This window comes from Heteronotia binoei, chromosome 7 (genome assembly GCF_032191835.1).
Source record: "Heteronotia binoei isolate CCM8104 ecotype False Entrance Well chromosome 7, APGP_CSIRO_Hbin_v1, whole genome shotgun sequence".
In the NCBI taxonomy this organism is placed as follows: Eukaryota; Metazoa; Chordata; class Lepidosauria; order Squamata; family Gekkonidae; genus Heteronotia; species Heteronotia binoei.
Window position 1 is genome coordinate 30,216,248 of NC_083229.1, and position 24,977 is coordinate 30,241,224.

General features: G+C 43.8%; 1 protein-coding gene across 6 annotated transcripts in view; it reads left to right on the plus strand.

The window, feature by feature from the left end:
* Window positions 1–24,977, plus strand: part of CSMD3 (CUB and Sushi multiple domains 3) — a 933,126-nt gene that overhangs the window by 449,411 nt on the left and 458,738 nt on the right. For 5 of the 6 annotated variants that reach the window (XM_060243303.1, XM_060243304.1, XM_060243306.1 and 2 more), the window contains exon 7: window positions 12,827–13,141. The exons of the other annotated variant lie outside the window; for it this stretch is intronic. In XM_060243303.1, coding sequence (XP_060099286.1) covers window positions 12,827–13,141 — 315 coding nt within the window. The remainder of the gene's footprint in view (window positions 1–12,826; window positions 13,142–24,977) is intronic. 6 annotated transcript variants of the gene reach the window in all.

A 24,977-nucleotide genomic window follows, 5' to 3' on the forward strand; every position in this document is an offset into this window, starting at 1 on the left:
ATACCTGCAGGGTCCCAAGCACTATGCCAAACAAGACGGAAAATCATGGCTGACCAAATTATAGTGGTCCTGGGCCATTTCTCCCTAATGTACCAAAAATCCTCTCAGGCCTGCATGACTAAAACCTTGCCTTTTACTAGCCCAAGATCATTCCCTCCCAGGTGAATGATTAAAACCTGAGGAGGAGGGCCCACATTCCTATGGAATAACAATGGCATCAGACCAGGCCAATGAAGACCCCGGTGCCCACATCACTCAATAGTAACCCATTGGCTGAGTCCCAGCTGAGAGCCAACCAAAGTTCTCCGAGCCTAATGTGCAGCCCAAAACACATTGTGTCCACAGACGAGAACTCGGCTCCTCTGGCCAGGAACAACAGCATCTAAAAAGAAAAAACGGTCAAACTAGAAACAATAACCATAAAATTCATGTACAAACCACACAAAGTTAGTGATTGAGCATGGGGCGAACATAGAATTCATAAGCCGATGAGTGCCAACGACCCAGGCGCTGAAAGGTGGATGAAGGATAACCCAGGGCAGTGGCCATAGAGACTGCCCCAATTCTAAAGGGGTACCAAACTGCACCCCGTACAACCCAAACTTAGCTAAAGCCCAAGAAGTCACAGCCCAAAACTGAAATTTTGCCAGCGGACTGCCATTGAGGTGACAAAACAAAAATCCATCCCTAGGACCACGTACTTCCAGATAGACAGCCAAAGCGAAAACAGGACTCAACTCCTGCTCAGAGCATGTGCCCAGCTCCAAAACGGTTCCCTTGAGACTCTGGACAGTCTTAGAGCGTTGAACGGTGATGACCGGCTTACTCTCCACTAACCTCAGGTCCTGTAGCAACAAAGCCCTACCAGAAACATCATTTCTGGAGCCTGCCACAAGCTCACTGACTCTAAGGGCCCCAAAGAAGGCAACCAAGGAAGTGGCATGAAACAGTGTGGATTAAAAATAGGATGCACACACTGTGCCCCAAAACCCCTTCAAGCCCCTAAGAATCAATTGGAAAATAGGTTTCCTAAGTGTCAGGATTAGGCCCGGTCTCTCTAGCCCAGCCCTCCAGCATCTTCCGCAGATGAAAGTCTGCGGTTTCCTCCTTATACCCCAGCGCCTTACTAGCAAAAGCCAGAACAGACAGGTGTCCCCTAATGGATGGCACGGCCAATTCCTTACCTTTTAAAGATACACAATAGTAGATCAACTGCTCCACCGGGAGGGGCCAAACAATGCAATACCCTAAGAATGAAATAAAGTCCTCAAACTGCCGCTCAGCACGTTCATAAGACTTCCTGCTAGGCTCAATGGCTAGGCCTATCGCTGCAGACCTCGGCTCTCCCCTGGAGCATTTGCACTGGCTCCCGATTGGCTTCTGGGGCCAGCTGACGAAACCTCTCCATCCGTTTACGAGAGAGAGCATGAGCCACCCCATTATTCACCCCAGGAACCTGCTTGGCTAAAAACTGTATGTTAAGCTGCAGACAATGCAGAGTGAAGGCCCTCACCAACCTCATAATCCGTTGAGATTTGGATGAAAGGGAATTAATGACATGTACCACTGCCATGTTATCACACCAACATGAACTGTGCGATTGGCCATATAATTCCCCCACAGCCAAACTGCAACAAGAGTGGGAAATAACTCAAAAAACGTAAGATATCGGTTCACACCCGCCTGAACCCATGAGTCAGTGCCCGCGGAAATAAACCCCAAAACCTAAAGACCCAGCAGCCTCAGACATGACCTTCAATCTTCATGTCTTCCCTGAAAAATGAAATCACATTAAAGGACTCCAAAAACTCCTGCCATACCAATAGGTCTGCCCTCATGCTGCTGGTAACCCGAGTTCTATGCTGTGGCAGGTGTAGACCTGCCATAACATCACACAGCCTGCGCAAGAAGACACATTCGGAGCCACAACTTTGCAAGCAAAATTGATATGCCCAATCAGCTGTTGAAGCTTAAGCAAAGCAACCTTCCCCTTAAGAAGGAAATAATCAATCCTTTCCTTCAAATCTGCCACTTAAAGGAATCCTAAAATCGAACATAAAACCTTTTAACAGGTAAGCCTTATCAACCGGATATCTGGCCAGCCACCATTCAAGAGGTCCCACCGTTATTGGACTGGGCCCCTTCTCCAGCTTAGTAATTACCGCCCCCTCACCCTGTTTTTTATGGCCCTTGTGTGGCCGGGCTCTGAGGCAGTTACTAAAGGAGTGAGAGCCACCACACATGGGGCATTCGTGTTTGTACTGGCAAGCCTTCCCACTGCATACTCCTTGGGAGACAAACTCCCAGCAGATCAAGCGGGGTTAAACAGCCTGCCCTGCAATACTATGGGAATAGGATGATGAAGTTGCAGATGTCCTGCCCACCAAATGACCGCTATCAGAGTGGTTGCCCAAATTTGGACGTGCAGGGGACATGACCTGGAGCCAAAGTTGCTGGTGGATGCGATCCCACTGAAGAGAAGGGTATAAAGCAGCCAGCCTCCTGAATTCTTCGTCATATTAAATCCAGGCAGGCCCATTAAACATTGTATACCCCTTATAAATAATATCCATATCCTGGAAATGTGAAGCCGCTCTCCAAGGCTGGGCGCGTACTATCCCAACAGCATATATGAAAAACCCAGGCAGCCCATTGGCCCAAGTCAGTCCACTTTGCACTTCTTCAATTTTTCTTTTTCTTTGTCATTCAAATCCTCCTTATCTTTCTTCTCCAACTTGCAGAACAGGAGAGAGGAGATATCTACGTACTCACCCTTTAAAATCCTTTCTTTCGTTGCAAGCAACAAATGATCGCCTAAAGGTAATGCCACGTTCCCAAAAGTGATCGCCTAAAGGTAATGCCACGACCAACCCATAAGAAGCACCCAAGGGGGAAGGAAAGCCCCCCCCCAAAAGAGCCTGACAAGCCTTGTTGCCCGGCCACAGGCCAGGGCCCATAGGAGCCAAACTGCCCTGATGGCCAAGACCAAGCTTGCTGTGTACCCATGCCTGGGGAGGGGGAGATACCAGGAGCCTCCTGTGGTGATGCAGCTGGAGTGGCAGGACCCCATGGCCAAGCTAACCCAGTGTATGACTGTGGAGTGTCTCCAGCCTGACCCACAGATCCAATTGGTACCACTGCCGACCCTGATCCAGCATCCACCAGGGATGCACCTCCGTCAGAACCACCAGTACTCGCGGCTCCTCCAGTGATGCTTCCAGAAGACCTGCCCTCAAGGATAGACAACCTTTTCAATATATCTGCTTGCAATGCAACCTTAGAATTTTTCCCAAGCCTATGCCTGAATCCTGGGGGGGGGGGGGGGGGGGGGGATGGAAGCCAGTCACCTGCTCCAGCACCCCAAGCCTTTGCAAAATGGCTGTATTAATCCCCTCTCCTCATCCAAGGATGATAAAGGGGGGGGGGCTGGCCTTTTAGGCGGGGCCCTAGGAGCTTTAGGCGCTGGGTGTTTACCCTTGGATTTCCCAGTCCCTTTTTTACATCATTATGAACAATACCAATTAAGAGTCAAACTGCTCAAAATTGTCCCAAAATAATAGAAGCATAGAGTTGGAAGGGACCTCCAGGATCATCTAGTCCAACCCCTTGCATAAGGCAGGAAACTCACAGAATCATAGCGTTGGATGTGACCTCCAGGGTCATCTAGTCCAACTCCCTGCACAATGCAGGAAACTCACAGAATCATAGAGTTGGAAGGGACCTCCAGGGTCATCTAGTCCAACTCCCTGCACAATGCAGGAAATTCACAGAATCATAGAGTTGGAAGGGACCTCCAGGGTCATCTAGTCCAACTCCCTGCACAATGCAGGAAACTCACAGAATCATAGAGTTGGAAGGGACCTCCAGGGTCATCTAGTCCAATCCCCTGCACAATGCAGGAAACTCCCAAAATACCTCCCCCTAAAATGGCTGCTGCCACAGCAGCACCTAAAATGGCCACCACCCTGTAAGGAGGAAAGCTCTCAGGGAAGCTGACAATAGGTGCAGCCAAAATGGCCCCTGCTCTAAAGCACCTAAAATGGCTGCGTACCTACTCTAGAAGAAAGAAGAAGCAAATATGGCTGACCCAGCCCAACTAAGCCCACCAGGCTGAAATGGCTCACAAGAAAAATCCCCCTAATGCCCTACAAAACGTAAGATAAGGGGCTTTCACATCATCAACTACCTGCTCTTCTACCAGCAGATAAAAAGCCAGCACTAAGGACAAAAAATCTGCAGGCAAAGGGAGGAGCAGGCCATAAAAAGCAGTTCAATAAGGCTGCCAAACACTGCCCACCACACTGCTCAAATCAGCGCTTCCCTTCCATCCTGGAAGTGGGGGGAGAGAAGGAGGGGTTGCAAACAGGCCATTTATAAAGTCGGCTGTCCCAGCCCCAATCTCTCCATGCACACTGCAAAAACCGCCTTATCAGCCACCCAATCAGAAACCTCAATCTCAAGGCCATCACTGCCGTCGCCTCCACAGAGCCGCGGCCTTCCTGCCTTATCAGCGATCGGATCGCTGATAAGGAAACTGACAGGGCCAGAGGAGGAGCAAACGAAAACGCTGTTCCCGGTCCTCCGATTGCTAACAGCAATAAGAACGGCAAGGAGAGATAAAAGACAATCCCCTCAGTCTCCGGCACTGAAACTGACAAGGAAAAACAGGAGCCAGCACTCTCCCGAACTTCAGCCGTGGACTGAGATAGGGGGCGGATGGTTCTGCCGTTACTACAGCAAAGCCCCGCCCCCTCCAAAGCGTGCCCAAACGGGCCACAAAAGTCATCCCTTCTCTTCCAGGGAGGCAAATACATTCCTGCAGCCTAGCAGTGTTGCTGCTGGCTGCTAGAAACGGATTTTGTAGGGAAATTTCACTTAGTTGACAGAAAAGCTGCTGATTTCTAAAAGAGTGAAAATGAAAACTTGGTGTGGGTTTTAATATTTTTTTCCTCTCAAATGGGAAATAGATAGGGAGGGAATACCACATATCAATGTATCTCTTTTCAGAGTCCTGGCTCTGTAAGTAGCAAAATCTGTGCAGTAGAACAAATTGGACAGACAGTTCTATAAACTGAAGAGAAAGGTCTACCTAGTTAGGAGAACCCATAGGTTTGTAGGGAAATTTTACTTCTCATATTAGTCCCCAAATTGGGTAACAATAAAAAAAACAAGATCCCAAATTGAGTCTACATAGACAACCAGGACACATTTCAAGCCACTGAGGTTGCAACCATTCCAGAATAGCACCTGAACTCTCATGAGATAGAACACTTTTTTTGAGTTGCCTTAGCAACCTCACTGTAAGCCAAGGAGGGCTTTCAGTTCTTCACATCACCTATTTGTTGTGTATAAATACAGAGCATATAGGGAACCTTTTCACCATGTGTAATTATGATAATAAAACAGTTGCTTTTCTATGTAAGAGGTGTCAGGAAGCAGCATGGAAAATGCAAACGACTCCACTTCAGGCATCACTTGCCTTTTTTTGCATTACATACTCCTATGGGAATGTACAAACAAGGCATAGCTGAATCATAATAACTCCCATATGGCTGTAGTACTTAGGTGAATGTAGTGATCACAGCATAAGTTTTACCAAAAAAAAAAAAAAGGCATTTCCTTTGGTTCTAAAGACTTTGTAGGGTTTTCATGTCCAATTCATGAAATATCTGGGGACTTTGGGGGCGGAACCAGGAGACATTGGGGGTGGAGCCAGGAGCAAGGGTGTGACAAGCATAATTGAACTCCAAAGGGAGTTCTGGCCATCACATTTAAAGGGACCACAAACCTTTTAAATGTCTTCCGTCCATTCGAAATAATGAAGGATAGGGGCACCTTCTTTTGGGGCTCATAGAATTGGATCCCCTGGAGGGTCTTTTGAGGAGAGGTATTGGATGCTATGCTGCAAATTTGGTGCCTCTATCAAAAACAAACAAACAAACAAACAAAAAAACCCGGGCCACATGTTTGACGCCTCTGTTCTATGGGAATCAATCTCAATAGAGAATAATGGAGTGCCCAGCAGATATTTCCCTCCCTCTCCCCACTTTCTGATGACCCTGAAGCAGAGAGAGGGCCTCCAAACTGGGAGATCCCCTGTCCCCACCTAGGGATTGTCAATCCTAAAACTTTGGCATGCCAGAGATGGGGCCTAAGCCTTTCTCTTTCTCCTTGTATGTTCCCCCATCCTTTACCGGTTGCCAGGCATGGACCTAGCAACCCTAGGGTAGCAGAATACATTCCAAAACTGGCCTAAAAATTGGGACTGAGAGATAGTACTTTATACCCTTTGGCCAAGAATGAGGAGGGGAAGGAGTGTTGGTGTTGGGAGTATGCTAATAATTTTGTTTAAGATTAACCAGCCTGTAAATAAACCCTTTGTATATATGGTAGAGTGGAGTTTTCTCCTTTGGCCTAGGAAGGGTCTAAAGTGTTCTCTTGGGGAGAGCTGGAAGTTAATATAATTGAGTATTTGTCACGATTGAGGAAGGGCAGGAATCTTCCTTTCCGGTCACTAAGATTATGGAGGGAATTACTGGAGTCAGCCCATTGCTTATTATTTTAGAAACCTAAGTCATTAGTTATAGATCAAATTATCTGTGAAGAGACTATGAGGTCCTTGAGGAAAATGGCTCTCTGAATGAATTCCTCTTAGGATGGGCTTTGTATGATTGACAAAGAAGCTGCCCGACATTCCTCTCTGTCTTAGTGTGACTCACTGTCATTTGCTATTAATTTAATTCAGGCTCCATCTATCATTTCTAGGCCTATGCAGAGTGTAACTTCATCCAAAAAGGGACATTAAACTTAACAAATCTGGGGGTCCCCACAGGGTGAGGGCCTTGGGTGCGTCAGATGCGGGTTGTTCATATGGCAGAAAAGCAGCCATGCTTCCCACCAGCACCACACTAAAAAGATCACATGTGAATCAGGCAACCTCTTTGTAGAATGAACTACGTATTTCCTTTTTAAAAAAGGAGTAGTCACGTTAGTCTTCCATAGATAAGTAAAACAGTAATCAAGTGGTACCCATAAGACTAATTACGTTTATTCCAGCATAAGCTTTTGTGAGGCAGATAAATAATTTTACTTGCAGAATTTTGCCAGTGACATTCTAGAGGGCTAGCAACAACTGTCATGCTTTTCAGTATGCATGTGTCCATGTGCATGTGTGTTATTTCATAATCGATCCTTGTAGATTTTCAAGAGAGGGACTAAGGGGAGGGATGGTGGCTCAGTGGTAGAGCATCTTCTTGGTAAGCAGAAGGTCCCATGTTCAATCCCTGGCATCTCCACCTAAAAAGGGTCTAGGCAAATAGGTGTGAAAAACCTTCAGCTTGATACCCTGGAGAGCCGCTGCCAGTCTGACTAGACAATACTGACTTTGATGGACCGAGGGTCTGATTCAGTAGAAGGCAGCTTCATATGTTCAATGGGATACAGGAAACTGAATGTTCAGTCATTAAGCTCAAGGCCGCTATTAAGTTATTAAGCTCTTGACACCACAACTCTAACACCGAATGGAGCTTTCCTCCAAGATTGTATTTGTCCTCAAGGGTTTGAAATACCAACCTGCATCCAAGATAAATTATACATATAACTCAGAATACATGTTTGCTGAGAATCAGTAAAACCAACTGCAAGATTTCGTATCTGATTTTACAGGAATCATCCATTTTACAGAAAATCACCCAACATGTTATACCTTTGCATCTTAATACCATGTTATATTTCAGGGGGGTTTTTTACCATTGCTCGAATTGTGTTAGTTCCCTGTATATATTAAAAGAACACTGTCTCATTTGGATATTTATTTGTCAGATGGCTAACTGTAAAACAAAATCCCTTTAAAGCATCTTAGCAACAAAATGTCCATTCAACATCAACATCAATCAAAGAGACTAAGGATAGTAAAACAAAAGAAATACCAGATAAAGGACACACTTCAAATTGAACAAACAAACAAACAAACTGAAACATGTTGTATTTCTAAAATGGAAGTGATTAAGTACCAAATTCATACCTTTGCTGCAGTGCTGCTACATAATAAATAACCTCAGTGGAGGATCTGAAGTTATGGGTGGGTTTGTATAAGAGGTTTTGGAATGAGGATGTTTCTTGATAAAAGCCACTTCCTCTCTTCAAGATGCCTGCTGGCTGGGGCAATACATGCTATTTTCCTTTAACAGATAACGATATCAAAATGGGTCATTAAAGCTTTGACAAAATCCTCCTCTTTTCTCAGCCCAGGGGGGAGGATTTCTGCTTTTTACCTAGCAGAATGCGTTTTGAATATCGACCATTTCTCAACACAGCTGTCTACTGCCTTTGTTTTCTCTGGGCATTGCAGAGGCAATCCTCTGCTGCAGAGGTCATCCTCTCATGCAAAGCATTTTTGGGGCTCATTGAATTGGAGAAAAAAAAGAAATTAAAACCCTCTGGCAGTGCACGAGTCAAACTGCCTGTTGCCAGAGGAAGTGAGCAGTACACCAGAGAACTGACTCTGCACTGCCCAGACATGAACATATGAAGCTGCCTTATACTGAATCAGACCCTTGGTCTATCAAAGTCAGTATTGTCTAGTCAGACTGGCAGCGGCTCTCCAGGGTCTCAAGCTGAGGTTTTTCACACCTATTTGCCTGGACCCTTTTTTGGAGATGCCAGGGATTGAACCTGGGACCTTCTGCTTCCCAAGCAGCTGCTCTACCACTGAGCCACCGTCCCTCCCCAGACAGAAGTGCATGTGGAGCAAACGGACACAACAAAAGACCATAAGCGCCTGGATTTTAATATGGCATTCACATTTAGGTCCACCCCTCACATTGCTGAACAAGAAAGCTTTTTTGTTTGTCACTATTTCAGAATGGCAACATGACTTCTTTTTTTTTTGAAGTCTCACTGTTTTAATGCTATCTTATGCTTCCAAAGAAGCAGAAATTCTGATCGTTCCTCGTCAGAATACTTATTCCTATAATGGAATAAAGTCAGAGTCCAGTGGCACCTTGAAGACTAGCATAGTTTTATTCAAGATACGAGTTTTTGTGCGCAAGTACAGCTCTTCGGATAAAATGAAATGAAATCTGAAGAAGTGTGCTTGAACACGAAAACTCATACGTTAAATAAAGCTTTGTTGCTACTGGACTCATAATTTTATAATGTGCCACTAGACTCATAATTTTGTTCTGTTGCTTCAGACCAATGTGGCTACCCACCTGGATTTATCCTATAATGGTGTGTGATGGCTGCACTAGTTTTACATTATCAAAATCCATAGTTTATTTATGCTGTGCTTTTGCTTAAATAATTATTAAATTTTATGGACAAAGCTGACAGACTGTCTTAATTTAAAATAAGAAATGTTGCTGTTTTCCTTAAAGGTTTCGAGGCTCAGTCCCTGAACAAGAGGCTGGGCTCTGTTTGACAAGGTCAGGGCAAAGTTCTGTTGCAAAGCTGAGAAGAATTGCACTGTGGAGCAGATGTTAAGTCAAGGTCTCCATAGTTGATTATAAACGTTCTCAATATGTCTAGAACAACTTTACTTATGTCCCTGCTGCATAATTAATTATACTGCACCTTTGACATTGTTCAGGACAAGGTAGAAGTATATTCAGGCTTCTGGTCAACTGTTCTTTGGTGAACAAAACAGATGTTTAAGTGTGTGTGAGTTGCTGTACAAACAATATAAGTACTGTTGGTGTGGATAGGTGACCCTTTTTATCGCAATGAAAATACAGTTTTTCCATTCATGCAGCAGTTCCCTCCCCCCATCCTACTATTTTAATCATGCATAGTTATTAATTTATCAGACCATTAATTGAGTAATTATGCACAGAGCTTCTCATAGGTTTGTTATGTGCAGCAGAATGTCTTTTTTTTCTTTTCTTTTTTTCTTTCCGTTTTCTTTCCTTTTCCTTTTTAAAAAATTCATGTTCATTCTACATTCTCGTTTTCCTGTTTAAGAGAGGAATTTCTCTTTGATTTCACTTTATTTTCTAGAACATTTATGTGTGTCGTTTTATAACTTTGGCCCTTGCAGAGTTTGTGTGTGTGTATATATATGTTTTACAGCAAATGCCAGATTCTGGCAGTAGGGTAAGAGGTTTATGGACAATATAGCCTGCCTCTGATCATCTACAGAGTGAAATTCTATCATTTTGCAAAACCTCCCTTCCTGCCCTTTTTTTTATTCACACTCAAAACAGAGGACAAGAAACAGATTGTTGGATTTCATGAAGAAAGGGGGGTTAAAGCAGGAAGAGAATTTCTCTTTGCATGGCCAGTTCCTTTCTGGTCCACACATCTGTCCCCCAGATCCTTGAGAGTCACCTGTTTTGTACTTTGATACAAAACAACACATAGTATTTAGCTTGGCGAGTCACACCATGTGAAGTTTTCGAAAACTTGTTTTTTGAGTCTTGAGACATTCATGATGGCTTTCAAGATGAACACATACTGAACTTTTCAGCAACAAGCTTCCTGTAACTTTTACCATGTGATGAGTGATCTATTTTAGGTGGGATCAAAACAAGTATCTGAATCCAGCTATCTATCTACAGAGCACATGAGAAAGAATCTTGTGGCACCATCAAGATTTATAGATTTACTGTGGTATACATATTCTTAGTCAAGGCCCACTGCACTAGACACATTTGATAAAGTGCACTCTGCCCCATGAAAGCTTATGCCTCAAGAAATTCATTTGCCCTTGAGGTACAAAAGAATCTTTTATATTTTTCTTAAGAAAATAGGGTTGTCAATCCCCAGGTGGGGGCAGGGGATTCCCTGGTTTGGAGGCCTTCCCCCCACTTCAGGGTTATCAGAAAGCATGGGGAGAGGGAGGGAAATGTCTGCTGGGTACTCCATCATACTCTTGGAGACCAATTCCTATAGGGTATAATGGAGAATTGATCTGGGGGAGCTGTTTTTTTTTTTTTTTTTGTAGTAGAGGCACCAAACATTTGGCATAGCATCCAGGGCCTCTCCTCAGAACACCCCCTAAGTTTCAAAAAGATTGGGCCCAGGGGTCCATTTGTATGAACCCCCAAAAGAAGGCACCCCATCCTTCATTATTTCCAAATAGAGGAAAATAATTTAAAAGGCATGCAGTCCCTTTAAATGTGATAGCCAGAACTCCCTTTGGAGCTCAGTCATATTTGCCACACCCTTACTCCTGGCTCCACCCTCAATGTCTCTTGGCTTCACCCTCAGAATCCCCAGATATTTCTTGAGTCAGACCTAGCAACCCTAAGAATTCATGACACACATATTTTATCCTGAGTGTTGTTTTTTGTTGTTTTCCAGTTTCTAAAATATTCTCTCATAACTTTTTTTTAAACCCTTTTTATACAACACTTAACTGGATATTCATGGCTGAACGTATTCTAGAGCAGACTCTGGAAAGCCAAGTCACTGCCAAACCACTCAAAGGATATACTATGGAGAAACAGGAAAGAGGTTGGGGAAAGTCTGTAACTCTTTTTCTCAACTACTGCTTTGCCTCTGTGCTCCCATCTCCCAGCTGCTTTCCCTAACTGGATGTTTGCTATGGTTGCTAGATTTAAAAAAAAAAAAAAAAAAAAAAAACAGCTAAGGGAAGGAGTGTGGATAAGAGGGGGCAAGGAAATGATTAAGTGTCCACAAGTCTGTTCCTTCTCCTGTCGTTACCACTTTTTTAGATGGCTAACGGATTTGAATTGCAGTTGATTTTCTTTGAGCAAAATATAACTGCTTCTTATAGAGATCACTAGAAAGGTTCCTTATATATAAGGAACAGGAGGGCCTGGCGTGACTTTGTCCATGGGGTTGCAAAGAGTCGGACTCGACTGTGTGATTGAACAACTATATATATATATATATATATATATATATATATATATATATATATATATATATATATATATATATATATATATATATATATATATAATCCCAGTATAATACACTGGATCAAGACTTTATCCATATATAGTCGCAGGAGTCACTTCAGGAAGGAAGGGATACTTGACAAATTTATTCATTATTTTGTTGTATTTTTTATGATTCCTTCAGAGAGTGTATTTTCTTCCCAAAGCCATTACAAGTTTTTGGAAACAATTTTGAAAAAGAGAGCAAGGAAAGAACTATGCATCAAATATAGAACAAATGCTTTGTTTATCAGATATAATTGTGGATGGGAAACTGTTTCATTAAAGCAACTGCTTGATACTACTTTGTCACCTGTTGCTAATAGCGTAACATAAACAATTTCTTCATAAAATGGAATTATTATGATCCCTCCCTCTGGCCAAGAAGAAACACTAATAGAACTCAATAATGATAACTTTGAACCCAATAATTATTTTTAAAAGAATGTGCTATCCATAAGGAAAAGAAGAATTTCTGTTAAGAAAAACAACCCTCCTCCAAAGCTATAACTATTTTTTAATACAGTTCATGAACTTCTGCTTTAACTTGCCAGGTGGTTTAATCCACAGCTTTTTAAATTTAAAAATGGCATATCAGATGAGCTTCACAGTGCGCAGTAAAGACCAACTTGTTGCTGACCTACTGGTACTTCCCTCCAAAAATCTTGGATTGTATTATTTTTGATTAAATTATGCTTTGTGATTTCTGCGATTGTAGGTACATGATGTTTACTAATGTGCAAATATGTTCTCTGAGTACTGCAGATATATATATATAAATAAACCACTATTGAGTTGCCAAGTCAGTTGTCTTTAATGTGGTAATCAGAAGGGAATTTTATCTGATTAAATTGAGCAGAGAAAAAAAAAATCACAATTCCAAAGAAAAAAGTTAGCATCCAGTGCTACTATGTATCCCACAGGTTCTTCTTCCACTTTGACCCAAACTGCCTCCACTGGTGAGTTAGAGGAGGATATTGCGGCCACTGCTGGTGATTTTACTGTTGCTAGCACATCTGCTGATGTTACTGTATCCAGTGTTACTGCTGTCACCATCCCTAGAATATCCGAAGAACAGCAAGTGCAAGCTGTGAATCTCAGAAAATCTGATCTGGAACTCACCACTTCCAAGGAGTCGCTCTCCCTTCAATCAGCAAATACCCAAAGTACAAGAAGACGGCCAAGAAATGCTGAACAGATAGAAAGAACTAAAGAGCTTGCAGTTGTTACTCATAGAGGTATTGGATGTTATTTTACTTGTGCCCATTTAGTCTGCAGCCACAGATGTGTCACCTGCACACTAACATTTTTTTTTCCTGATTCTGTAAAATGAAAGGCTAGAAAAGTTTTGGTAAAAAAGTAAAATGACCTGTATCCAGGGTCTGTTAAATGGAGGGAATGGAAGTCTTGCTTTTACAGATAGCTGTAGTATTATAGGAAGCTAATGCTGGTAAGTCATAGGGCTAGGTCAAATGAGGCCTTCTCCTGCATCACAGAACAAGTGAAGCTTGAGAGGTTAGCCAGGTTGGACTGCAGTAGAACAACTAGATTCAAGTCCAGGAGTACCTTATAGACCAACATTATTTTGGGATTGGGGGTATCAGCTTTCAAGTGTCAAATCGCCCTTCATCAGAGCTTTGACTCTAGAAAAACTCATAATCCCCCCTCCCATATTTGTGATCTCTACAGTGTTACTGGAGTTAAATCTTGCTGTTCTACAGTAAGTGTAGTGTCTTTAGAAAAAATGGGGGATTGCCATGCTATTTTTACATGGTGTGCTTTCAGTGGTGTTGCTCTCTGATAGAGGCCAATTAAATATCCCCATCTGGTAGCTTCACCAAAGAGCAAGGCAGTTCCCCGAGTTAATGGTTTGCTTTCAAGCTGACTCCAGGACTGTTCACCCCAATATGGAAACAAACTACTTATGGGTGAGATTTGTATATAAGCAGGTAAATATGGAACCAGTTTGCGTATGGATGTATCACCAACTAGGCTGTCTCCATAGGATAAACCTTTGCTGCGATTTGAAAGGTTCAAGGTTGATGATTTGTGCATTACCCAAACTCATGACACCAAGTAAATCAAGCAAAATTGAGGGGAGGGGGGCACTTTAAGCTCTGCTTAAAAGTACTGTGACATGGTCAAATTGGCAGAAAGAAACTGTGCGATGCTGTGATTTGAGGTATAGAAGTGAATATAGTAGTATCAGAAATCTAAGACTCACAGTTGTCCTCTTATCCATCAAATGACCTGAGAAAAACCAATGTAGCAAAGCACAGACAAACAGGAAATGTAGTTCCACTTTCAAACTTATACCCACCTTTATTTGAATGAGTACTTGAAGATATGTGATATTTTAAAAGTCCACTTTAGTTTAAGTTTGAACCGGCATCATCTAAAACTAATGCCTTTTTTATGACAAAGAAATTAAAACACTGACAAATCATCTTAACTGAAGAATTTTTCACAGTGAAAACTTTTGCCAGACAAAAGCTGGCATAGTCCTGTTTATAAATTTACAAGAATAATTCCTGAGAATATTTATTTATATTTAAATTATAAATGTTTAATTTGCAATAAGCAGGGCTTCTGCTATAATGGGAGACCACCCAGCAGCAGCCCCATACCTGTGCTACCACCTAGTAGGGTGGCAGAGGAAAGGAAAAAAATGCTGAAAATCAGTTGGAGTGACAGTATTGTGGTTTTATGTAATGCTCTAGGATTGGTAAAAGCATGGAGTTTCTGATGGATCTTTGAGTGTTGCATCAACATGATGACATCACTTTCAGGTTCACCAATGGCACCTATGCCCCCAGGCCCCTGTCTCCATCAGCTGGCAACCTTAGGTAACAAGGTGTACCAGGAAACAGTTTCAGAATCAGCTTGAGACTCCAGAGCAGATTTCTACAATATGTGTAATAATTCCAAAGTCTATACACAAAATGTTTCTATCACTATGCAGTTAGAATTAAGAAGTAGATGGCTTCTTGGCAGGTTTGGGACCTGAAACCTCCCTGCAGAATTCTGGTAATCCCTTCTTTGTTTGATATGCAAGTGCTTTCTGATGCTTTCTTTTCTGGAATGCTATTTTAACTGCTGCATCCAGGAAAGCATTGTGTTGACTTTACAGTTTTGAAAGACTTAGTACTCTGCTGGGAGTGGAAAGTGGGGGCAGGGAGAGAAAGAGGGTTGTGTGTGGAGTTTTAGGATTCTGTTCACTGGACCTTGATTGAGAGATATTGACCAACATTTCTGTCTGTGTACACCTTATATAGAACAGTGTACAGATGACTGGGGGTGGAGTTGGCTGCACAAGAGCTAAGAATTCTGTCAGTTCTATAAACTCAGTTTGGGGTAATTTATATCAAGTTCTCATCATGATGATATTGGATTTATATCCCACCCTCTACTCCGAAGAGTCTCAGAGCGGCTCACAATCTCCTTTACCTTCCTCCCCCACAACAGACACCCTGTGAGGTGGGTGGGGCTGGAGAGGGCTCTCACAGCAACTGCCCTTTCAAGGACAACCTCTGCCAGAGCTATGGCTGACCCAAGCTATGGCTGATCATCTTACTTATTCAATGGATTTTCTGCTTTGGGGGTTTTTACCTCAGTGGATACATGCCAGTGATATTTGTGAGGAATATTGTGTGTGCTGACAGTTAATCCTGCACTGTGAATTTCTACACAATATCAGAGGGGTTCCCCCTACACTTTACTGTGAATGAGGTGTAACATGTCTCTGAGTTTATGTTTATAGTTCTGTCTGCAGAATGGTACATGCATATGTAAGTGCTGTCAAGTTGCAAACAACTTACAGGTAATACAGGGTCTTACAAGGCAAGTGACAAGCAGAGATGGCTCACCATTGTCCTCCTCTGCAGAGTCTTCCTTGGAGGTCTCCCATCCAAGTACTGACCCTGCTTAACTTCTGAGATCTGATCAGACAGGCCTATACCATGCCATGTTCCCTCCCAAAAATGTAAAGAGCAATTGTGTACAGCATAGGCAAAGGCTCTGGCTTCTTCCATTCTCTTCAGTGATAGGCATGATGTAGGTCAGTGATAGGGGTGATGTGGAACTGAATAAGTTGTGGAACTGAAGTGAATAAGGCAGCTCAAGTATACTATCTATAGTAGAATATTTATATAATCCAACCTAATGGATCAGACAGAACTTGAGTAAATGCAATAGTCTTCGTTTGCTTACAAAACAGAAATCATAGTGTATCATCAGACTTCATTTACATTTTATTTTGATTGTATTGCCATTAAACCTTTCTGGTAAACACTCACCTACAAAGCATTCTTTAAAATATGTCCCAACTTTCTCTTGTGGCTAAAGGCAATTTACAGTCCCTCCCCCCCCCCAAAAAAAGCAAAACAACACACAAACCCTATATCAAATACAGTGAAAACTATTTATCCCCCATCTAAAGAAAATGCCTACAGCTTAAACACCATGAAGAGCCATCACAAATAAAATGGCCTTACTGTGATTCCTAAGATGTTCTCAAGGCAATGGGCTCCTCAGCTCCCATCTCTTTAAAGACTTGCCACAGTTTGTTGTGATCCAAACAATTAAAGACTTTAGCGTAGTCAATGAAGGAGAAATAGATTTTTTTTCTGATACTCCTGTGCTTTCTCCATAATCCATTGAATGTTGGCAATTTGAGCTCTAGTACCTATTAGCAGACATATAGAAGGCTTCTTGGTGACAAATATGGCAAGAGCTTTCTTTAGTTCTTTAAGATGGGGTTCACATAGCATATTTTCCTGAGGCAAAAGGCTACTCATTCATGACAGGAGCAGCTATAGAAAAATAATGGGCTCTACCAGGGGTGTCAAACTCATTTGTTATGAGGGCCAGATCTAACTTTGTGGGGCTTGGCCATGTACGTCATAAAAAGCTAATGTAAGATAGTGCAAATAAACTTTATAAAGGGCACAGAGAAGCACAATTAAAGATATTATGCTTTAACTTAAAATACAAAAATACTTAATACTCTTTCAATATTTTGTTTGAAATGGAAAAGGTGGGGGGGAAAGGGAATTTGGCATTGGCTTTTTAAAAATAAAACATCAAGAAAAAGCACAAGGATCACAGCAGAAACTAAAAATATAAAATGCTCTGAGGTTAGGAAAACAATTAAATGGCATTTTAAGCTCCCCCCCCTTAGTCTACTCAGGTTGTCAGTGGCTCTCCAATGTAATATCCTCCTTTGGCTGTGGGTTCCCAAGTTAGAGTACTCACCACTAGGTCAGGTCCATTGAGCATAGGCAAGCTGACTCAAATCATCAACCCTTTATTTGCAAGGAGACAACTCCAGGAAGTATGAACTTCAGCTGTCTGTATAAGATAGCTGAAAGTGAAACAATCTCCAATTTATTGAAACACATTACAGCACAATGTTGCAAGGAAAACGTGGAATCAGGGCCAGCCCTCCCGGTAGGCAAACTAGGTAGCTGCCTAGGGTGCTGGGAGGATGGGGGCTCAAAATTGGGCTCGCCACCCCCCTCCCGGTGCTCCAGGCAAGAACCTAGTTTGTCTTTCTCCCCAGCCCCCAGCCCCCCGCCGCTACCGCCCACTGCCTGCCACCACCCGCCCCTCCATTCCCTTCCCTCCCTTCACCTCCCACCCATGGCTCCATGCCTTTCCCCTCCCCACCGCATCTCTGTGTCCCCCGGTGCCTCCCCACCATACCTCCTCCTTCTCCCTCCCTTTGGACCCGACACCCCATAGCACCCCAGGCAGACTCGCTGCCTGGAGCCCCCCACACCTCCCCCTCTCCACAGCAGTTCTATGCCCCCCTGTGCCTCCCTGCTGTGCTTCCTCCTCCCTCCCTCCCTTTGGACCCTTTCCCCCCCTTGTGCCAATTTCAACATCGGAACAGGTTCTAGTACCATGTTCCAGCTCTCTAAAGCCCCCCCCTGGCCAAACACTGGAATCACGACTAAAACCGTGCCATGGGGCTGTGCTTAACGTCTCTCAAGAATAGCGTCCTGAAAGGGCAACCCCCTCTGCCACTGACTCCTCCCCTCCCCACTTTCTGGATGGGAGAGGAGGCAGCAGGTGTCACCCTTTCAGGGCGCTATTCCTGAAAGATGGTGAGCGCAGCCCCGCAGTGCGGTTTTAGCCGTGATTCCAGTGTTCAGCCGGGGAGGGGAGGCTTTAGAGAGCTGGAACACGGTGCTAGGGCCAGTTCCAGCATTGAAATTGGCACGGGGGGTGGGAAAGGATCCAAAGGGAGGGAGGGAGGAGGTGTGGCGGGGAGGCACGGGGGGCGCAGAACTGCTGTGGGGAGGGGGAGGCGTGGGGGGCACCAGGCAGCGAGTCTGCCTGGGGTGCTATGAACATAAGAACATAAGAGAATCCATGTTAGATCAGGTCAATGGCCCGTCCAGTCCAACACTCTGTGTCACACAGTGGCAGAAAAATTATATATATATATATATATATATATATATATATATATATATATATATATATATATATATATATATGCACACACACACACACACACACTGTGGCTAATAGCCACTGATGGACCTGTGCTCCATATTTTTATCTAAACCCCTCTTGAAGGTGGCTATACTTGTGGCTGCCACCACCTCCTGTGGCAGTGAATTCCACATGTTAATCACCCTTTGGGTGAAGAAGTACTTCCTTTTATCCGTTTTAACCTGTCTGCTCAGCAATTTCATCGAATGCCCACAAGTTTTTGTATTGTGAGAAAGGGAGAAAAATACTTCTTTCTCTACTTTCTCCATCCCATACATTATCTTGTAAACCTCTATCATGTCACCCCGCAGTCTACGTTTCTCCAAGCTAGAGTCCCAAGCGTTTCAACCTTTCTTCATAGGGAAAGTATGGGGAGTCGGGCCACCCCTGCGTGGAATGGATTTTCCATTGTCCCTGTGCCCTATCTATCTGGGCACAGAAACCATAATGGAAAATCCATTCCATGTTTCCCTTGCAGCCTTGTCTGTGCCGCAGCCTGCAAAGACAAGGCAGAAAAGACAGGGAATTTCAGCAGCCTCGGTGCTTCAAACAGTGAGAACAGGAGAGGGAGTAAATAGCCCCAGAGGCCTGATTAAAGCCCTAGGTGGGCCATTTCTGGCCTGTGGACCAGATATTTAATACACATGCTCTGGTAGATGCTAAACTGGTCACTTTGAGTAGGGAAACAACAGGAAAATGCAGAATGCAGTAGTTGGCACATGGGTACATATGGGGATGTGATGGTCCAAGGTTGTGAAGATGTTTAATGGTTATATCCAGCATGTTGATGAACTCAGAAACTAATTGGCAGCCAGTGTAGTTGTTTTAAAATATGTAAGATACTTTCCTGTCAGCTAGCCTCTGACAGTAACGATGTTGCTGTATTCTAAACTAGCTGTAGTTTCTGAGTTATCTAACTTCAAGGTTATGCAGGTATTGATTAGTTGACTGGGCCAGCTGAGTCTTAAGGGTGCAATCACCTGAGAAATTTGTCCCAACCTAGCCATACCTCCCCTCCAGATTTAATGTGCAGAACCACATACACATATGTGCCCCCCTGAGACCTGCCTGTCCTTACCTCCTCTTAGGACAGGCTGGGACCAGATTAAATAGCTCCCAAGAACTTCCTGGTAGTAAATCTCTAAAGCACATGCAGGGTCCATTTCCAGCTGCCTGAATAGTTCAGGTGTGTGATGCATGCACCCTGCACATGCAGGAGCAGTCTGAATTCTCCTCTGGTGCATGTGCGGCTCGTACCTCTCCCGGCAGCAGGGCAGAATCTGTGTGATAGTCACAGCATGTTTCTAAGGGCACCGACTTTTTCAAAGCTGGGATACTGCCATGCTGAATTCCCTCTGAAGGAAAGAGTCGGTCAAGCTGTCGGCCACTGCACCATTCTTCTTTCCGAACAAGAAGTCTGACTCCATAAGCACTTCCAGGTTCTTAATTTGCTCCACAAATGTCCATAAGATTTTTATTCTATCCTTTCTCTAGGGTGCTCAGGATGGTGTATATGTGCATGGTCCCACCTCAACAGTTCTGTGAAGTAAGCTGAGGGGGGGGGTATCTCCCAGTTAGCTCCATGGCTGAGATAATTTTCAAACTTAACTCTCTGCATGCTATATGTCACAGTTCCCAAATGCATACAGATATATTTCCATAGCTACCATTTGCTAGGTATACATAAAACATTGTTAGAATATACTACAATAACATGCACTATTACTTTTTATTCTTCTCTGGAAACAGATTTCTAGAAACAAATAGAAGACATCTATGTTTTAAGCACGAAATCAACTACAGACTGATAGAATTAGGAAGATGTTTGTGCCCTGTGGGCAAGATTCTTGATAATTGCAGGTATATAACCTTGCACAGATATAAAACAGGATTAAATGGACTGCTGATGTAGTGCAGAATGACAAATGTGATAGCCCTCCATTTCCTAAAGACAGATGACAACCAACAAGAGTTATGTGCCTTCTCTCTCATTAGTCTACCTTATTTCTCATTAGTGATCAGTTGTCGTTCTTTTGTCTTTCATGCCAGAAACAAATAAGCACTTCTCATCATACAAAATGAGGAAGGTATGTTATTTAAACAACAACAAACAAACAAACATGTGTGCACACACCCTCCTCTAGCAAACAGAGAAATTATTTGACTCAGCTATTTGAGACTAAAGCGGTCTACATACACAGGATGTGTGAATCACATTTGATGCCATGTAGTAAATTACCAAATAAAATCTGTTCAGTTCACTAAACATTAACATTTGTTTCTAATCTGTTGTTGTTTTTTTATCTCGCCCCCCCCCCCACGGCATCTGCTTTTCAGCACTATTTTCAGCATCTGTCTGTGTATGTGTGTATAGGTATAGCTATCTGCAGCATTATCATGTCAGATATACTAACTATGAATGTTCAGATACTTTTACTTCTGTTCCAAATGCGTTTCATTCTCGGGTTAGCCTTTGTGTTCTGATTCAGTCATCTTCCTTTGAATTTAGTTTTCTTCCCCTCAGTAATCACTAGAATCGAGTACTACGCAGTCCTTGTTTCTGTGTCTACCTTTTAGTTCCATGGATAAGTATTTTGATTATCCTTATATTTTTATTTATTTATAGCCAGCCATTCTTGTTGAAAGTGAAGGTGGATTACAGAAAAGAAGTTGGAGGATAGCTTTAAGGTTCTCTGCTGTCAGCCATAAATTCAGTCACCAAGGGATGGGGGAATGGTTCAATGGGTGTGGAAATCTGTAATTCAGAGATCATGGGGAGTGTGTTCCAGACTTCATTAAGGTTCCTGGTGTGTCCACAAAGATAGGTACTCAGTATGTGGGAGACATAAGTTGCATAGCTGTGTAATGAAAAAAAAAATGTAAAAAAATAAAATAAAAAATAAAAAATGTAATTTAGATTTAGGATCATGGGGAAAGTGGAGAACTTTAAGAAGTCACTGGGACATTTTTCCTGTTTGTGAAATTACACAGCCATGGAACTCGATCCCTCAACCCCTGTACATCCATGTGGACATAAACTTTGAGTAGAACACCTTCAAAGGATTTGTGGAATTTCTCTTGGTGGTGTTGCATTCAAGTAAGAAGTCAGTTTAGGGTTGCCAAGTCCAATTTAAGAAATATCTGGGGACTTTGGGGGTGGAGACAGGAGACTTTGAGGGTGGAGCCAGGAGACATTAGGGGTGGGGCCAAGATCAAGGCTGTGACAAGCATAATTGAACTCCAAAGGGAGTTCTGGCCATCACATTTAAAGGAACGGCACACATTTTCAATGCCTTCCTTCCATAGGAAATAACGAAGGATAGGGGCACCTTCTTTTGGGGCTCATAGAATTGGACCCCCTGGTCCAATCGTTTTGAAACTTGGGGGATATTTTGGGGAGAGGCACTAGATGCTGTACTGAAAATTTGGTGCCTCTACCTCAAAAAACAGCCCCCCAGAGCCCCAGATACCCGCGGATCAATTCTCTATTATTTTCTATGGGAATAAATCTCTATAGGGAATAACAGAGTTCCCAGCAGACATTTCCCTCCCCTCCCCCCGCTTTCTGACGACCCTGAAGCGGGGGGAGGGCCTCCAAACCAGGAGATCCCCTCCCCCCACCTGGGGATTGGCAACCCTAAGTTAGTTGGAGGAACAGGTGATTCAGTATCTGATACATAGTAGTCCTGATATCATCGGTAAAACCCTATGGAACATGAACAAGAAGAATATTAAGCAACAGAGAATGTGTTTATAAGAAGTGTTGAAATCCACTGAATATATGAATAACTGTTCAGCACCCAGTTAATTCCTTGATAACATTTTCTACTCATGCAGTGTGACTTTCCTGCTTTTCTTTAATATATAAAAGTAAGGTTTTCAGCAATTTCACTGTCAGAAAAAAATACATGTTTTTGATATATAATCAATTCTACATTTAAACATCTGTGTCCTTCTCATTCTCCCACTTTATTTTCTGCTTCTAATTGCATGATATTGTATTTGGTACTGTGTGGGAGATCAGAGAACTTCACATAAAATGACCTTTTAAAACATCTTACTTCCTACTTGTGCCATAAAGTAAGTTTAGATGGACAGGAAATCCCATGTGCCCAATTTAAATTGTGGTTGGAATGAATCTGTGCTGTGCTGAGTTTATGAGGAAGTGCTCATCATCATGATATCATGACATAACCAACTTTTGGAATCTTTGCAGTTTACAAGATACAAATGAGTTGCAAGACTGCTTATTTATATATGCAGATTGTCTTACTGATGACTCAGGTCTGGCCAGATTCCATACATTCACTATATAGTTAGTCATATATATTGCCACCCCAGTCGGAATAACGAGACAGACAACCAAAATATGGATTAAAGGGCCACTTTATTAACTTTAAACGGCAAGGGGGAAAACAGTGGGGACAGGTTAAGCCAGGGGTCAAACCAGACCACCTCCTTAACCTGGAACTGGGCGAGCCCCAGGCCCCGGGTGGGAGCCAACCCAACGGCTCAAACCCGGCTGGCCAGGCACAAGATCCCGTTCACCTGTGCTCCACCATCCCCCAAGCCGTACAGCCTGGAATGAGGACAATTCCAAGTGACGGGATCCCAAGGCTCCCTGGAGCCAACCTTGGGCCGTACAGCTTAACGGTCACCCCAGAGACGCCATTCACCCAAATGGTGCAGTGCCGCGGGAGCTCAACAATACCCCACACAACACGTTCCCAACAATAAACAGCCACAGACAGAGCCAAGCCTCAGCTTAGGCAACTGTCCCCACCTAACCAGGAACATGTTCTAGCCTTTGCCTTAACTCAGCCAAAAAGGTCTCATTGCCCTTTATCGAAAGATAGACACCATCCGGCCTGTACAAGTCCTCGCAACAGGCCTTTTTGGATGGATGCGGCACATAAAATCCTAACCCTCATTCAAGGGCTATCCACAAGGCCCTGTTAGCTTTCTTCCAGGCTCGCTCCAAACCTGCTAGGTCTTAAGCCGCCTTACCCTTTAGTAAGCCCAAATCATTCTCCCTCGAGTGAATCACCAAGAACTGTGGCGGGGGGGCTCTCCTCTCCTTCAAAGAAGTGGAAGGCGCCCTGACCATCTCATGCCCCATCAGCCCTGCCACTCAATGACAGCCCACTCACTCAGGCCTGACTGAGAACCGACTGATGCCCGTCGAGCATGATGTGCCGCCCAAAAGATGATACGGTGGCCACATATGAGGATTCTCCTCCATCCACTCCAGCCACAGCACCTAGAAAAGAAAAACCATTAGGACACATTCCAACAGTACAAACTTGAGCTATGTAAAGGTGAAAACAGGGAATCACCCTACGATCATAAAGGCCATATGTAGGTCCGATAAGCACCAGATCTCCACCGTCCCACACGACGAATGGCATCACACTCGTAACCCATAGCAGCTGCTGTAGATGCAGCCGCGATCCTAAATGAATGAGTACCGAATTTCACGCCCCCCAGGCCCAATGCTTCAAAAGCCTGGCTTATAATGGTCCAGAATTGAAATTTAGTCAAGGGGGTGGAGTCGTTATGACAAAACAATGGACCTTCCACCGACCCTTTCCACTCAACATAATGTTCGAGGGCCGCCACCAGACACAACTCCTTTTCCGAGCAAGGTCCTAAAATAACCGTGCAACCCCATTGCCTCTGATCCATCTTAATCGACGAACCCGCACATAAACCTGACTCTCCGTGAACTTAACGTTCCCCACCTGGAGTGCTCTAGCTGAAGTATCAGTGCAAGAGAGTGCCACTAGCTCAGACACCTGCACAGCCCCGAAAAAGGCCGTCAGGGCGGCTGCCCGAAATAGGGCCTGTTCAAACACAGAGGCACAAACCAGGGGCCAAGTGGCATGTAGCCCACGGAGGATAGATGGGGAAATCGGCTGCCGCCAGTCCACCAGTTGCCCCGCCTCCCGTAACCAACCCTCCAACATTTTAAATACGGAAGTCTTTAGTCACCTCCGGATACTCCTGGGCCTTGCTGAGGAAGGCCGCCACTGCAAGCTGGCCCCTGATGGATTTCACCGAGAGGCCCCTCCGCTTCGCCAAACACAAAACTGCAGCAGGTGCTCCACCGGAGCTGGCCAAGCCTACATGAGCCCGGCCCTTTCCCGAAAAAAACAGAAACCAACTAGCCACCCTATCATATGACCTTTTCGTGCTAGGTGCTATGGCGCAGTGCATTGCCCGTCCAACTTCATACCACCAATCTGCCACAATTCCACTGGGATGTGCACAGGAAAAAAGGTTGGCCTTCGGAGCTAGTTGACGAAAACTCACCATCTGTTGGTGAGACAGGATGTCCGCCACTCCAAAACTAATGCCTGGTAAGTGCTTTGCCAGCAACAAAACATTTAACTTAAGACAGCGCAGTGTAAAACACCCTACCAAGCCTCATAACCGGTGGGGACCTAGAGGTAAGAGTGTTGACGACATGGACGACCGCTATGTTGTCACACCAAAAATGCACCGTGTGATTGGCCGAGGAGTGACACCACAAAAATATAGCAACCACTATGGGAAAGAACTCCAAAAAAGTCA